Source organism: Polypterus senegalus, chromosome 1 (genome assembly GCF_016835505.1).
Source record: "Polypterus senegalus isolate Bchr_013 chromosome 1, ASM1683550v1, whole genome shotgun sequence".
NCBI classification, from domain to species: Eukaryota; Metazoa; Chordata; class Cladistia; order Polypteriformes; family Polypteridae; genus Polypterus; species Polypterus senegalus.
In genome coordinates, this window is record NC_053154.1 from 88211118 (window position 1) to 88228600 (window position 17483).

At 37.0% G+C, this 17483-nt stretch overlaps 1 protein-coding gene across 1 annotated transcript; it reads right to left on the reverse strand.

Moving 5' to 3' along the window:
• Positions 1 to 371: 371 nt before the first annotated feature.
• On the reverse strand, positions 372 to 12683 carry LOC120528940. Its single transcript, XM_039753018.1, has 3 exons — positions 12485 to 12683; positions 6930 to 6984; positions 372 to 2138 (listed from the first exon to the last, which is right to left on the reverse strand). The coding sequence occupies exon 3, from the start codon at positions 1873 to 1875 to the stop codon at positions 934 to 936; it is 942 nt and encodes a 313-aa protein (XP_039608952.1). The 5' UTR covers positions 1876 to 2138; positions 6930 to 6984; positions 12485 to 12683; the 3' UTR covers positions 372 to 933.
• Between the last annotated feature and the right edge of the window lie 4800 nt (positions 12684 to 17483).

A 17483-nucleotide genomic window follows, 5' to 3' on the forward strand; every position in this document is an offset into this window, starting at 1 on the left:
GCCCAACACATGAAATTACTAAGCACTATTACTTCACTATTACTTCACCATCATTTATCTTTATTGCATAAAAAATGAAACTACTAAAAATTCTAAAATATTTTTTTATTGAAATTTCCAAAATTACATCAATGTCCAAAGATAGTCCAAACAGATCGATCACAATGAATAATCCCACACTATTCATCATATAACTCACCTTCTCTGCCTTTCCCACCATTATGCAAGAGCATTCTAAAATCAAGGTGGTTGCAGTAAACAAGGTATAAAAAGTAAGTAACTGCTGAAAGAATTTTTATTATTTCATCCCCAACAATACTAAAATATTTCCAATTTGTAGTGTTTTACAGTTAATATTGATTTTTTTTTTATTTGGCTAAAGATTATGGCTCTAAATTCATGTACAGGTAATCCATGAGTAAAATGTATGTGGAAAAGAAACAAGAAGATATATCATTGCTGTAAGTCACACAAGTGTCCCAAAAGAGAGTTTAAATGAAATGTAATAAAGTCCCATTTGAATAATCTAATTAAACATAATAGTAATGTCTAACGCCTTCGACAGATATTAATAAACTCAGACTTGCAGTACAGTTCAGTATTATGGTCTGTGAGTTAGATGTGCATTCGTTACACACTACAAGTGCATTTCTGTCTTCCTATCACCCACTAAACCCCAAGCTTTATTTTGTGCATTATTTTTATTTGAAATATCTGATAACACTTATTGCATGCTTTATTTAATTCTTTTTTGATAAGCACATAAAGGACAAGTATATTTCGACAACAAAGGTAAAGTTTTTGTGATCCTCTTTGTATTGTATACTTATGTGATTCTTGCCATGTCATGAGCTCTAAAAATAATGCAGAAAGCATGAAAATGAAACGTCTTTCATTGATTGCTTGCATTTATATTTGCCTCTCTAAACACTTCTATGCCGAATGCACGTACAGATAGCAGTTTTTTTGTTGTTCGTGACAATAGCAATCATCAGGAAAATTGGTCTTTTCATAGATGACGCTGTTTTGTCGAATAGCATGGATCACACACTTTGGTACTTCACTGTGCATATGTTCAGCTAGCTTCCACATATTCCTATTTTTTTTGCTCTCTCTAAATGTTTGCTGAATTTTATGCACATCAATTGGCTGTGGGTTGACACAGTAAGACACAACAACATTAAAATTATTGAAGTCAAAGAACTCAAAATGAGTTTCCCCCACAATGCTGTGGTATTTTCTGCCAAATCTCAAGTTTGTAAGCCAGCCATCAGAATGACTGTACACTCTCACTGCCCAATACACCCAGTCATATTTTTTCTGTAAGAAACTGAATAGGTTGTCAGCAAGTTCTTCACTGTAGCCATATTTGAGGAATTTCTGTGTATCGATTTTTGCCTGTGCTGCAAAATTGTTTATGCAGTCATCCACAGCAGATTTCATTTTCAATTCGACTGTTTCCATCTTCTCCCTCCAGTACTTCTCTTGCCTGGATACATCTCCATTTTCCAGGGCTGTGTGAACCATTAATGCACTTATACCAATGACAAAAAGATACTTCAAATGTGCGCAGAAGTCTTCGACAACCCGCCGATTTTTTTCCCAGTAAGTCAGTACAGTTTTCAGAATGGCAATGCTTCCTTCCCCAATCACACCCTCGTAAAGTTCATGGAGATTGCCATCCCCACGTGTGTTGCTGAAGTGGTTCTTAAATCGTTTTACTTTTTTCTCTCTGTACTCAGGTTCTTCATTTAAGATTTCCATATACTTCCTAAATTGTCCTTTAATGTTTTCCTCAACTTCAGAGAACTTTAATATCCATGCCGAGTTTTTCAATTTCTTTACGAATATCTGTAAGATTTTCTGAGACATCATTCAGTTTGTCGCTGATTTTCTGGAGTTGATTTTTAACGTATTCAGATTCCGAGCTCTCCTGATTATCTAGAGCAAATCGTATGACTGCTATGGCAACGGAGCAAATTGGCACAGTCTCTCCAACTATTTCTAAAACAGCCTCTGCTCCATCTAGGAATCTGTCCATTACTTTAATAATGTCATCCTTATGATCTGAAAAATACTTCACTGCTTCATCCATCTTTGGTGATGTTAAACTTATGGAACAATTATTTGTGAAGTCACTGGAAGAAAAAAATCAAACTATTAAGAATGGCTGTCAGCTGAAAGATGAATATCTTTCAATTATTTTTAGGTAAGTAAATATGAAGTTGACCTTTCCAGTGCCTAACTCCAAAGCCATCTCTGTCACTTGTTAGTTTGTTAGTAGCACATGAGCTCTAAAAAGCACACATAGAAGTGACCCCTGGAGGAAGAGGTCAGGGCCAGGACGGAGAAAGGGAGAGATAGACAAGAGTAGTGCTTACTGGTACTTTGGGAAAGGTAAGCAGGCAAGCCATCCCTCCGACTACAAAGGGGTTCATGTAGGCAGACATAGGGTACCAAAACGGTTTTTGTTTTCATCTATTTGTTTTCTGCTTTGTTTATACTGTTTTACTTTATTTTCAACAAAGAAATAATGTTCACTTTCATCATATTTATTCATTGTATTGCGGGGGATTGCGGGAAGGGTCCTTTCTATGACAACTGCAATGCCTAATGAACTCATAGTGTGCATTACTATGCTACACATATTTATTGAGCTGAATCAGGTAAGATGACATGCTTAGAATCATACCGTAAAGCTGGTGGCACATTACATTACTTCTTATCGGAGGGGATATCAAACTTGATGACTGCAATTGCTGATCTCATCACCTGAGCATCTCAGATTACATGACTAGAAATCGTAGGGGCTGACAAACTAGGTGACCCCGTGACAACTCATTTTCACATTTCTCTGTTTCTGAAAGGCAATAGCATACTCTCTGACAGAGGTGAGGCTCTATGCTTTGTATGTCAAGCTCAGTTGCAATCTCAGGCTTTTTTTTTTTTTTTACTTTTTTTTCATTGTTGCATGCCACATAAAACACAAAACATTAGACACAGGGGTCTCTCTTCTGTCCAAAACAACCACAGTTCTTTTACCTCATAGCTACCTCATATGCTTAGGCCGATAAAATCTCAAGTATACAATAACATCCCAAGCAGATGCAGAGCAGTTACCCCCTCCAGCTATGCAGTTTAACACCGTGTTGCATGAACTTCTCTGAGCTCTCTTGCTCTTAATAATAATAATACTTCTTTACATTTATATAGCTTACATATTCTCAGCAGTGTCCCTAAAGTATTTTTTATCTGTTACACATCTAAGAAGTTCCAAACTACATTTGTGACAGTAGTCCTTTCACCCCAGTTATTTGAATTCCACCCTCCTAGAGAAATTGTGAATTTTAGTTTCACGGAGTTAGGATGGGTTGTTTGTTACAGCATCTATTTTAGGAATGTACTTTAGTTCACAGGAATCCACAAGGTTTAACACTTTTTCACATACTTCACACAAGACTTTTCTTTTACTGTTAAGTTTATTAAATACTCAGTTTTGATTAACCTTTGTACATTGAACCGGCCTACAGAAGACAATAAATACAAAAGTCCAAGTATCTGTGTGTCTGTTTAAACTGCTTACTAGCAATATTTTGATGTGTACACCTAAACTACTGTGTATGTACTAAAATAGAAATTTCCCATCCATTCAATCCATTCAAGTTTAGGTCCAGAGTGTAACCGAGCATCAAGGTTGTGAGGTAGGAATGAACCAAATGTAAGTCAGCACCAGGAATCTCTCACACCTGCTTATACCTCACGGATTTAGAGTTGTCAGTTAATCAAATCTTGGGCAGTGTAATGGAGTGGTTAACGCTACTGCCTCACAGATCCAAGGTCTTGTGTTTGAATCCCATAGTTGAACATTGCCTGTGTAGATTCTGCATATTCTCAATGCATTAGGTTAACCGGCAATGTGATTGGCCAATGTGCATGTTTTGTCAGGCAAGTGCGATTAGGAGGTATCCTCAAAGCACTATCACCCTGGGCTGAGAGGGGTCACTCTTGTTAACACTCTTTTTACCATCCTCACTTCAGGGGAACCGAGTGATCTCAATTGTGGAACTTGGTGCCACTGCCCTACTGCCAAGATGATTTGCCTGCCTAAGGTAAAGTCATCTCTGATGGAGGACCGCAGGAATCGTCGGGTAGAGGGGTCCTTTCTTCCGATTGGCTGGCCCAGCGCTGACTCAGCTATGGAATGGCCACTAGGGAGAGACAGCTTGATGGCTGAGGTCTCCAGGAATCTAAACAAATCCAAATCATATTATGTGATGTCCTCTACTGTTGAATTCTGCTCTGTACTTATAATATTTTTATTTTAATATTGTATTGTATTGAGGATTACTTGTGTCCTCTTCTGTGTATTGTATTGTATTGACCCCCCTTCTTTTTGACACCCACTGCATGCCCAACCTACCTGGAAAGGGGTTTCTCTTTGAACTGCCTTTCCCAAGGTTTCTTTCATTCTTTCCCTACTAGGGTTTTTTTTTTGGGGGGAGTTTTTCCCTTGTCCTCTTAGAGAGTCAAGGCTGGAGGGCTGTCAGAAGGCAGGGCCTGTTAAAGCCTACTGAGACACATCTTATGTGATTTTGGGCTATACAAAAATAAATTGTATTGTATTGTATTGGGGGCGGCATGGTGGCACAGTGGTAGCGCTGCTGCCCCGCAGTAAGGAGACCTGGATTCGTTTTCCAGGTTCTCCCCATGTCTGCATGGGTTTCCTACCACAGTCCAAAGACATGCAGGTTAGGGGCATTGGCGATCCTAAGTTGGCTCTAGTGTGTGCTTTGTGTGTGGGTGTGTGTGTGTGCCCTGTGGTGGGCTGGTGCCCTGCCCGGGATTTGTTCCTGCCTTGCACCCTGTGCTGGCTGGGATTGGCTCCAGCAGACCCCCGTGAGCCTGTAGTAGTGGGTTGGACAATGACTGACTGTATTGTATTGTATCTCACTTCTGGGTCCATGCCATTACAACCGTCCCCTCCAGGAATCAGCTCTACAAACCCAACTGAGACTGGAAGGAGGCAGTCAGTTTGTGTCTGAGCTCAGAAACACTGCTTTTTTTTCTTGTTTTAGCACCTTTGTGTGCAATTTTTTGTTTTCATCCACTTATCCCTCATTCTTTCTGGATTAAAGATCTGTTAAAGATCTTGGCTCAAGATCTGCTATTATGTATTTGAGTGGCTCCTGAGATACATTAACATCGTATCTTGTGCTCAGGGCTGCTGAAATAGGCTCTGAAATGGCAACCCTGAATTAGGATTAAGCAGGGGAAAACCCCCAAAAGAAACATATATATGTATATTTTTACTGTGGCAGAGTTGGGGTTTGAATCTAGTCCACCAAGAACTGTGTCATATCTGCACTAATCACTGTGCTACTCTAAAATGTAAATAAAAAAAATAATATTTAAGAACACCATCAAAAATTGGAAGTTATTATTATTTGGTGGCATTAAATAATAAATGTCTCTCTCTCTCCATATCCACATTTTCAATACGCTTGATTCTGTTACTGAAAAAACTAAAGTTTTTAAAATATTTGTTGCAAGTAAAGTCCCTATTAGGTTTTTCTTTCCCATAGTTTAAGTTTGGTATTCAAACTGCTGTGGACTAAGAGGACATGTAAGTAATTGAACAGGCATGTCTAGGCTCCTAATTCAGTCTTATCATTGCCATCTCTACAAGGTAACAAGCATTATACAAATACCGTTGAGGCCCATTCTTGTCCTTCTAATGGCCACACCTGCCTTTTAACGTACACTGCTGCCTGCTCTTTGTCTTTTCTGATCTGCCATTCCTACCTAAAATACTCCTTAAGAAGCATATCATTTAAGTGGCACTTTGCAGATTACCTACAGCATTTGTGAAGTTTTTTCTTTTTCATTATGAAATTCTCTTTGATTTTCTAACATGGTTGTGTTACAAGATGCAGCTTTGTAAAAGGCATCTCACCCAACACAATAGCATTAACCAGTTAAAAAATTGTTTCTTTTCTCTTGTAAACATGTTATTTACACTTCATTTAAACAGAACAGTGTCACATTAATTACATTTAAAGTCTTTTGCAACCTCAATTGTGTTGTGTAACAGATTAATTTCTTTCTATTCTTCTCTGAGTTTACATGGTCAGAATAAAGCAGGTTTCAAAAATGGATGGGTGGCTGAATTCTAATTTGTTTGTCATAGTATGACACTTTTAGGAAAAAAACATGGGTAGGATGCCAGATCTGGGCAGCAATGAGAGAAATCCTTCCAAAGGCCTTTGTTGGAAATAAGGCAGTGCTAAAGAACAAACAAAAACAACTGAAAGACTCCTTGTAAAATGAAGATGTAGCAGACATGATGACTAGTTTTTAGGTGTTTAGGGCGTGTTGCTATTGGAGGCTGATGTTGAGGGCTTCTTGACAATTTTAATTTTATTATAGATTGCTTTCAAAAACAGAGGTGGGTGAATAATACTGTGATATGAATGCCAGTTCTCATTTAATTACTGTTACGAGATGAGTATAGATAGATAGATAGATAGATAGATAGATAGATAGATAGATAGATAGATAGATAGATAGATAGATAGATAGATAGAACTTTATTTATCAGAGGAGGAGATAAAAGTGGGAGGTCACAATTGATATTATTGATAGTCCAAAGCAAGATGGACACATGCAGGTCAACTAGAACTATAATTTTGTATTCTCTTTATTCTCTCTTTCTATATAAATCAGCCTGACCCTCTCTTCAACACAAAATAAAATGACATTTATGGTGTTGTGAACTGCCAGAGTAATACATTTCTTTTCATAGGGTATTAATTATTCTTGATTTCTCTATGTCAGTTTATAATTTACTGTAGTTGTAAAATGTGATACTTGATATAAAATGTATAATATATAATTGTAAGGAGGTCTAACATTCATTCTGTAATTCTTACCTGTTCCCGTGCTTCTTGTCCAGCGGAGCACCAACTGGGATGGAGCGAGAAAGACCTGCAGAGGAAATTATAAAGCACAATGAATGAATATACATTGCACCATAATAGAATGTTGGCATTTTTTGGAGATAAATTGTGTTTGATGAGTTTTGCTTCTTGCCAGCATTTTTCCACCTGGTATACGATACATGTGTCTTTTTACTTTACAGAATCCTGATTTAGACATAACTTGCTTGTTCAGTTGGTGTTCCTCTTTGCTTTTCAGGACTTTAGCAATTTTTATCTCATTGTTGCTCTACTGTAAAACATATTCAGACCCTGCAGATGAGAAGCTGCTTGTTGGATTTTTCTTTGGGTGAAGTAAAAAACTAAATTTCTTTGGCTGCACATACTTACACACTGAGCATGTTTTAGCATAAACCAAAGATCGGCAGTTTCACCAGGACAAGTGGAAATGGTGTGAAATTCGACTAGTTCAAAATGCTGTTCTACTATATGTTTTCAGCATACAATTTATTGTGACAGATGGTGCAAAATAAGCTATTTATTGAAGTTAGTTTTTTAAATATATGCTCACGATAAGTCTCAGTACTGAGTGCAAGGCTGAGTGCAAAGCAAGAACCAATTCTCTATGGAAGCCAAAGTGCAATCATTTTCTCAAAGTTTCATCTGAGGAAATACTAGAATTCTCATTTTGTCTTTCCTAATGGGAATCTCTGTATCCTTTTTTGTTTCAGTGTTAAAAATACTCATTTTGTTCCCTACAGTGACTCATTTTCATTAGCCATCAAGAAAGCAAATAAAAATGAGTAGGTGACTCTAATAGCTGGGATTTCTAAATTCTATAATGGAGAAATACAGCAAAAACAACTGATTAACCTTTTTAACTTTTGCATTTTCTGTTTAGGGCTGTGCTCTGTACTTTAAAAATAATCATATTTTTCATATGTTTCAAATGTATCTTGCTGTGGTATACTTTACAATGAGGTGCACTTTGCTGATTATGGTGTCACAAGAGCATTGAAATACATTTAATATCTTATTAAAAGCTTGTTATTAAATTGAATATGTTGCTCTATTCTGTTAAGCTGATAGAAATTTCTTTTTGCTTTCCTGTTCCGGTTCAATATTTGAGCAGCTCCCAGTGTTTCCGGTAAAGTGAACTGCCTCCTTGTGACATTAAAAGCCACACCTACAAGGCAGGGTTTGAAAAGAGGAGAGGCAAAGATTCGTTAGACTCACAGCTCAAAGCCATCGCTGCTCATATAAACTCAAGCTTAACTTTCTTGTCTGGTAGGAGGCACTTCACACACTGGAAGCTGAAATATTTTATCTTTGTATGCAGCAATGTATTATACCAAAGGTAAGTTTAATGGCTTTCAGATTGTAATGAGGGGTCCTTTAATGACTTATTTTAGCTTTGAAAAATGTGGAAAAGATGAAGATGCAATAGTCAGATATGATCCAGTCATGCTTAATTCTTGCCTGCAATCTTAGTTCAGAATGCATGGGTATACTTGCATAAGTATTACTATTTGCACATTTGATCATGTTTTATTTTTTGCCTTAATAGTAATTACTATAAAAACAATCATTTTAAAGATAATTAAATTTAAGGCATGTGCTTTTACGGTCACACATATGGCCTAAAGCTTCAGGCCCATAATGGAAAAGGGTTACAGCAATATGGCTCAGTAAAGGAATCTTTGTAAGATACAACAACTGTTATGTTTCAACTCTTCTGTAATTTTATTTTAATGTTGGCTCTTACATCTTCCATGTTGTTTAAGATGACCCCGGGACAGTAATGTTCCACTTCACAACTTTCTCTGAACAGCACAATCCCCTATCTGTCTTACAGATTAGAGATTCCAGTCACACTGGCAGAGGTTTTAAGGTAGCTTCTTCTTTTTTGATTACTTCAGTTAATTCATTTTTTTTTTTTCCTGGAAACAAGTTTCTGCTTTACCCGATGGTGAAAACATTGGAGCTGTTACAGAAACATTAAGAGCCCCCCAATCATTAACAGGACAACTTCATCTGTGGTACAGACCTAGCAGTCATTAGCAGGTCTGGGTTTTTTGCTCCACATAATTCTCTCGAGATACTAAATAACCACAATGCACCAAACCTCTGCACAGTGAAGCTGATTAACTCTCAGATACAGCATTAAACTGCATGTCAGTCTAGAGTGTAGTTAATATGAGCCCAAAATGTCCAAACTACACCATTACACATTGCAAAAAAAGTTTCTGTACAATGAACTACCAGTTTTCTGAGAGCTTAGTAATTTGTAATTTAACTAAAGAAACAGATCCAGCCATATTGAACTGTTTGACAACTGGCCTTGTCCAAAATCCAGAATCAGAGATGTTTTTCTCAGGGGAAATGTGAAACACTGTCCTTTAGTAGCCAACATAAATGGGATGGACTATTTCAATGAATCTTAGAATCAATAATCACTACATTTTCAAATCCATTTTATTCAATTCAATGTCATGGGGTGGGGTGTTTAGGTTAAAGAAGTGTTACTGGGTCAGGGACTCTCTAGACATCTCTGGATGTAAGGCTGAACCAACCCTGGCATCCACACACTCTCTACTGCACCAACGTAGAGCGACTTATCAGCCTAACATGCAAATCTTTGGTATGTGGAAGGAAAAGAGCGTACCTCAAAAACGACTCGCACAGAGACAAAGACAACATGAAACTTCCACACAGACAGTGACTGACCTAGCATTTAAACATACAACTAAAAGACAGTGAGGCAGCAGAACTAGCCACAGTGTTATTATGCCATCACCCATTACCCTTTAATCTAACTGTAGAGTCACATGGTACTCCAGGAGAAGATGGAAGTACAGGGGGTCCTCGGGTTACGACACAGTTCCGCTCCTACAACAGTGATGTAACCCGAATTTTGGTGTAAGTCGAAACACACTCTAGCCTAAGTCACTTACCTATCTTAACTCATTTGCAAAATCATAATCTAGAACATAAAAACACAAAATCTAAGCCTGAGAAAAAAGAAAAGGACATAAATATACTGTACTGTACACTGTACTGTAGTAACAGAAAAAATGAGTGTAAAAAATGCTTACCTTTATTCCTTCTCATGTCTCAATTTTTTTAAGTTTTTATGGGAGTGAGTGTTGTAAATTCGAAACGCTGTATGTCGAAATGTTGTAACCCGAGGACCCCCTGTATTGGCCAAAAGCAGAAGCAAACCCAGAACAAGATGTTCCTCCATTAAAGGGAAAAACTACATCATACCTACACAAGACCAATTTGGTTTCAGTAGACAGACTAGCAGTATACATGTCTTTAATGGATGGGAGGAGAACCAGAGTAGCTGTAGGAAATCTCACATAGACACTGGGAGAACATGCAGACTCCAAACAGAAGTGGCTGTCCCAGGACATGGACTGAGGAATTTTGAGTTGTGAGGCAGCAGCACTACTGAGAGTGCCAGCATGCTGTCACCCACTTTCTTAAGCCACTTAATTTAAGTATAGAGTCATATGGCACCACATCCTAAACCTGTAGTATTGGTCCAAAGCAAAAACACACCCTGGACAGGACATTAAACCATCACAAAGCACATTCAGGTACAGTACATACTAACACATGACAAAACTACGTTTTGTCAATTAAACTAATATGCCTGTCTTAGGTGAAATGGAAGAATGCCAAAGTAGCTGTAGCAAACTGATAGGGACATAGGGAGAACCTGGGGTGGAGGTGGGGGGTGGCTGGATTCGAGTCCAGTCTTTGAAACCTGTAAATCAGCAGTACTAACCTGTCGCCTTTCAGAATATCAAAGTTAAACAGAAGGAGTGTTGCCCTGTGGTGTTCACTGTAACGGTGGTGATCTTCCAAAAGCACTTAACCATGGATCCATCTGCAAATACTATGGAAGGCAAGTGCTTGATTCTTACCTATTGTCTAAATGTATTCTTAGACACTAATTTAATAATGTTACATGCAATAATGTATTTGATAGAAGGGAATAATACAGTCTGATTATGTTTTCATAGGCAATATAAAGGTGAAGAACTGAAGACATGAATAAACCATGAAAAATCATAAAATGAAAAATGACTGTAAGGTACATGTCTGAGAAAAATGTCACAGGTGTTAGTTAATATGGAAAATTGCAGCATAAAATCCTGTAATTCTGTTTACTATTGTTCTTACATTATATTATTCCACTCTATTGTGTTTTACTCATGCCTTAAGAGCAATAATAAAAAAATGCAAGCAATCAACTTTTGCCATTTATATAAGCATTTTGATCAGGGCTGCTGTCCCAAGCTACTGTAGTTGCCTTTTATTTTCTGAGGGCGGTCCCATGAATAGCTGCTTCTTATTTCCCGCCCCTCATCCCACCCCTTCGCACAAAAGCACTGTATCATTTTGTCTTTGGTTCTCATTATGAATTCTCCTCCATTCTCTCAAGACCTCCACAGCATAACAGAGGCAGATTGTGAAGGACACTTTCAGTTTTAACTCTTTGTGAAACTTTACAAAACTTAAATTTATAAATATTTATTTTCAATAGTGACTAATTTCTTAAAATATATCAATAATACGTTTATACACAAGTAACCTAATTGTTAGAAGTGTTACAATTTATATTAGAATGAGTCATGGATTTTCAGTTATATTCCGTTACATATGTCATGAATAAATGAAAATCAGTTAAACTCAAATAACAAGCTGATATTAAAGTCATAATAATATGGTTTTGTGCTGTTTTTATGAGGATTAAGTCTATTCAAGCACTGGGAGATAGGGTTGCATTTCCAGATTAGACCGCTAGGGAAACTGAGTATTAAAGGTGTGCCTTTAAAGGGCTGAATTGTTCCTACCATTTATCAGACAATTAAAAAGTAGCAAGCAGGACATTTAAAGATTTAAAAAGAGTGACAATAAGGGTATATCCTGAAAAAATGTAAAGCAAACACTGAAAAATGGATGGGAATAACACACAATCTTACTTTATATAAAAAGACCCAAAAGAATAATATACTTATTTTCAAGCATCACACTTGAAAAATCTATTATTTTTGTTATTTTTCTTATTCTTTGTTTAAAAATATATATATATGTGAAGCAAGAAAACAGATGCTAATCTGACTTTTAATATTTTTAAATCTTTTTTCAGGTCAACTAATAAATGTGATACACCCTATTTGCTCCTTAAAGGATAATGTATTGGCTAAAACAAAATAAAAAAACAATTTACGGCAAAGTGAATAAAAAAATAAATAAATGCAACTTGAAGTTATTATTGTTACTCTACAATTTAAATCTTTCCATCATGGCTGACAACTACAATTTTAGGCTTTAAACTATGGTGGACTCCCCCACCCAAAAAATAAAAAAACAAGTTTTCAATTGAGGAAAAGTGATGAAAAAGAATTTAAAAAGTCCTTTAATGAAATCTAATAATGAGTACTTTGTAATTCTACTTTAATATTTCATATTCAAAGTGTCACTGTTACATTGCTCCAAGGAATTTAGTTATCATAAAGAACAAATCACTGACTTACCCTAGATGATGTATAGCCCAGCAGCAGGAAAATAAAGAACAAAAACACTTCTTTGCTGCCTCAAAGGCCACTGTGTCCTCTTGGTATTCTCTGTCACTGATGAAGTGACTTTTGTTAGATGTTACAAGAAGTTCCCACAGCTTTACTGGGTCACCCCACTCAGTCACTAAGTCTTCTGAGTTTGTGCCTCCTCTCCTTTTCTCCCTCTGTCTAATGTCTGCAGACTAGAAATATTATTTAAAAAAGGTGTAACCAGAGGTGGGACATTTCCATGCTTCTACTTCTGATTGGTTAATTTAATTTTTTGTGGGTGTCACCCTTTTTGAGAGGGGCAAATCAGAGATGGAATAGGCTTTGTGTAAGTTTGAAAACTGTTGCTGCTGATCTAACAGTCACAGTACACTTGGATTCAGCCTCCCTGCAGTTTAGGTTCCTTACAAAAGATTTAGAGGTAATTAGACATCTTTTTTTCCAGTTTTAGTTATTTACTAGGATTCTGTCCTGTACAATGTCCAATTCTGCAACCTTTAGACAATAATTCTGCAACAGAATCTTTCTATTCTGCAGCCATTCTGCAAATGTTGTTTTGAACCTTATTTACTGTTTATATTTACAAGTATAGACAGTATTTGTAATAATTAATTTAATTAAATAGCTCTCCTTTACAAAAAGAGTGTCTCTGTAGGTGACAAGCCTAATTAAATAACTTATTTCTTTAAATGTCTGTGCAAATACTCTTCACTATTATTCTCTAATATAAACAGTTACGTTTTGGTTTTCAAATAGTTAAACTTTCAAAGTAAGTTAACAGAAATATATTATTTTGCAATTCCTATGATCAAGTTTAGTTTCACTTCTATAATCTTGTTTTAGGAAGCTGAAAATGCATTGCGAATTTTTCATTTTGTGGAGTTTCACCTTTTGAAAGTTAGGAAGGAATTCAAATGTTCTTTTATGTATTTGTTAATGACACTAATTTAAATTTAAATATGAAATATGGCTGGTTCCTGCCTTGTGTATGAGGCTGCCAGGATAGGTACCATTCTCCTGTGGCTCAGAATTGGATTATTCATTTGAGAAGGTTATATTTAATAATAAAATACTTAAAGTGTTTCAAAACACTTTGCTTATATAATGCCTTCTTGAACATTAAAAGAACAACTAGTATTGTCAGTCAGTCAGTCATTTTCCAACCCACTATGTCAGTCATCCTTGCCAAGCTGGTCTGAAACATGCTCCATGTCTCTCACCATAAATTTCACATCCTGAGTCAGTCCTAAACACTGAGATGGGTTAGTTATGTAAACATCATAGAACTCTTGTTCTCATGAATGATGTAAAACAGTCAGTCGCTCATTGTCCAACCCGCTATAGCCTAACACAGGGTCACGGGGGTCTGGTAGAGCCAATCCCAGCCAGCACAGGGCACAAGGCAGGAACAAATCCCAGGCAGGGCTCCAGCCCACCGTATTGTTTCCCTCATTATTTTTCCAAAGTGTACAGTCTATATAAGGCCAGTAGCATTGGGATATTCCAGCATGAAAACTAAAATCTCACAGATAAATGTCCAATATGGACTGAATTCCATCTGTTTGGAGGGCTTTAAAGTTGCTATTCAAGTTGACAAAAATGTTAAAAGTTAAAAAACTAAAATATAATTTACATATGTAGCTATACATTCATAATAAATGATGGGATTAATATCATAATGTAGATATAATAACATACTCAATCCCAACAGCCCCTGTCAAAATGAAAAGCAGAACAATAATTTATCAGTTTTTATGTTCTATTCTTATTTGTTTATTTTAAAATTTACACATAACTAAAGCCAAAAAATATTTAAGACATTTACGTTAATGTAGAAGACCACTTTGATGGATTATTGAAAGCTGGTAAAATATCCAGTTGCATCACCCTGGTAAAAGCAGAAAGTTTCTTTGAAATTCATTGGCAGAAAGGATGACAAGACAAAAGTGTCATCCTCTACATCTGAATTTTGGATTTCCTAGCTGGCAGACTCAAGCATGTGTAGGTTGGTAGCATCATTTCCTCCACACTAATCATATAAACACCATAGGTTAGAATGCTAAGATCCTTGCTACACTGCTTTTCTGCCTGTGACTGAGTGAAAAGGCATACCTTCAGCTCCACCATTACATCTGATGACAACACCAGTCTGTTCACCACCAATGAAGAGGTGGGTTACAAAGATGAGATCTACCTTCTGACACTATGGTGCCAGGATAACAATGCCACCCTTAAAGTCAGCAACCTCAAGGACCTGGTCATAGCAGCACTCACTCTGCCATCTGCATCGGGGAGGATGCTGTAGAAAGTGTCAGAAACTTTCAATTTCTTGGAGTCGCCGTCGCTGATTACCTGAAATGGGTATAACACATCTGGGCTAACATCAAAAAGGTTGACCAACATCTTTACTTTCTCCTATCTTCATTTTCCACCTGAAAAAAGCCTGGATATCTTCATCGTTGCTCACCAACTTCTACACAGGCACCTGTTATCTTCAAGACCACACAACACAGAAGCAGGTCACAGAGTTTGCATAGAATATCACTGGTACACGGTTCCTTTCTGCTCAGGGCATAACAAAGGCAACCTTAGAAAAAAATTTCACATGTGCCATGGGGAAAAGTCTTAAAGAAAGCAACAGTGTATCCTAAAAATAGACAAAGTGAAATGGCAAAATCAAACAGCAATTGCAAGTTAAAGATTATCAACAAGGGCATACAAACACTTCACAGTTAAATTCCACAAAACTACAGTCTCAAAAATGACCACAAAATTAAAAATGATCCTTTGTGACCCAGTCATAGCAAAACTGTACATTTTAAGCTTCACAAAGCAGAGAAACCATTGGGAAACTACTTGCATCATAGCTAAAACACAAAGACAGAGTAGTGAGTGTGTACACCCCTCCCTACATTGATCACTACCTCAAATACCTAAAAATAAAATCACAAGCACCACAGCAAGTTTAAATGATCAGAACATCATTAGAGAGCCTCTTGTCTAACACTATTTTATATCAAACATTTAGTTTAGTTTGCTTTTTGTTGATGAAGTGTGCATTATTACGCTGCCTAGATCAAAAGAGCTCCCTGCTGCCTTCAGAAAGACAGTTATAGATGCCCATGACCCTGGAAATGGATTTAAAAAGATTTCCAAATTGAAAAATTAATTATTACACTTTCTGGAAGATCATCCAATAGTGGAGAATATTTCAAACAACTGCCAACCTGTCCATGCCAGGCTGACCCAGCAAGTTCAACCCAAGTGCAGGATGCAAAATGATAAAATAAGTCTTTAAGAACCCCAGAATTTCATCATGGGACCTACAGGTAGCTCATCCCACTCTTGATGTCAAAGTGCATGAATCTACTATTTGACCAGAAGAACATGATACAGATAAACCATGGTTTTGGAAATGTACCTGCTAAGGACTGCCTTGCCACAATATTGTCTGTACAGGTCACCATCACAGAATCCACTATGAATTATTTATTGTACCAGAGGCTACTTGAGGATAATGTGAGACCCTTGACAGAAAACTGAAACACAATTGAAGGTAATCCTTACAACATACATATTAAACATACTAGGAAATCCACCAAGTAACAGCTGAAATGAAATAAATGGAGCGTTCTGGTGTGGTGTGGAAAGACAGACAGGGAGTTTTAATTGTGTAATTCATTATGGTTTTAGCACATCCCATTTTAGATTGTGCTTGTGCACATCACATGTGTGAATGTCTGTTTCTGGCTTAACCAGAGGGTTACCTACTTAGTGACAAGACAAGGCGGAGAAGTCACAGTAATTGTTAGAGCAGAGCTAAACATCAAAAGAATCCCAATTGATTGCCCATTGTCTTTTAAATGTTTGAATCTTAAACTAATAATGAAATTAAGCCTTGTCTTTCTCATTGTTCTTTATCATCCCCCAAAATACAATGTGTCTTTTTTATCTGATCTGACTGAATTATTAACCTTTTGCAGAGAGTCATTCTTCGTCTATATTGACAAAGCTACATGTAAGCTGAAAAATGACTTCCCATATTTACTGTACTGTTTTGAGTTGATGCAACATGTTTATTTTCCTACTCACACTGGTGGTCATATATGGACCTGATCTGCACATCTGGCTTATCTGTCAGCCACACTTAAAGCAGTGATTTGGGACTCTCTGCTCATAAAGCAATACTTTTTACTGTCTCATTACCTCTCCCTACTTTCAGAAACCTTAAAAATATGTGTCCCTCTATTCTTTCTAACTCCATTTCTGCCTTCACCTATTCCATCAACTCTAGATAGTCTTGTTGATCACTATAACTCAGCCCTAGATAAAACAGCTTTTTTAAAGCATAAGGAGGCACTCAGCTCCATGGTATCATTCAGAGTTACGGTCTAGGAAAGCAACTAGCCAACGCCTTGGGAGAATGTCATGTAAGACTGGCCTCACCGTGCACATCCAGGCTTTCTCTTGCCATCAAAGAGCTTACAGGGACACACTAACTGCATCCAAGAACACAGTTTATGGCAGAATAATAGAAAGTGACCATGATAACCCAAGGGTTTTGTTCTTTGTAGTCAATGAACTACTTAAACCTGCATCTAGCCCAATTACCTAAGTATGTGAAAAATTCCTTCACTTTTTTTCGCAATAAAATCAAAGACTTAAATAATTCAATTAACATAAATACATTTATATGAATCCATTTATATCTTTTCCTATCCTCCCACTGCATTTGTTAATCACCTGCTTTGTAAGATGAGGCCGACTATGGACTGCCTTCATGCCATAACACTGGCTGTTGCGACAATAATAAAAAAAATACATCCCTTGACACTGGCTTTGTGCCAGCCACTTTTAAAATTGCTTCTGTAACACCAAAGTTAAAAATGTCTGGTATTGATGCTGACAATCTTAACAATTTGGTTAAGATTGGTTTCAGGGCGCAGCACAGCTGTGAAACTGCTTTGTT

Coding starts and splice junctions, on each gene's coding strand:
- LOC120528940 (XM_039753018.1), bottom strand. CDS start 1,875: ATGATGTCTCAGAAAATCTTACAGATATTCGTAAAGAAATTGAAAAAC.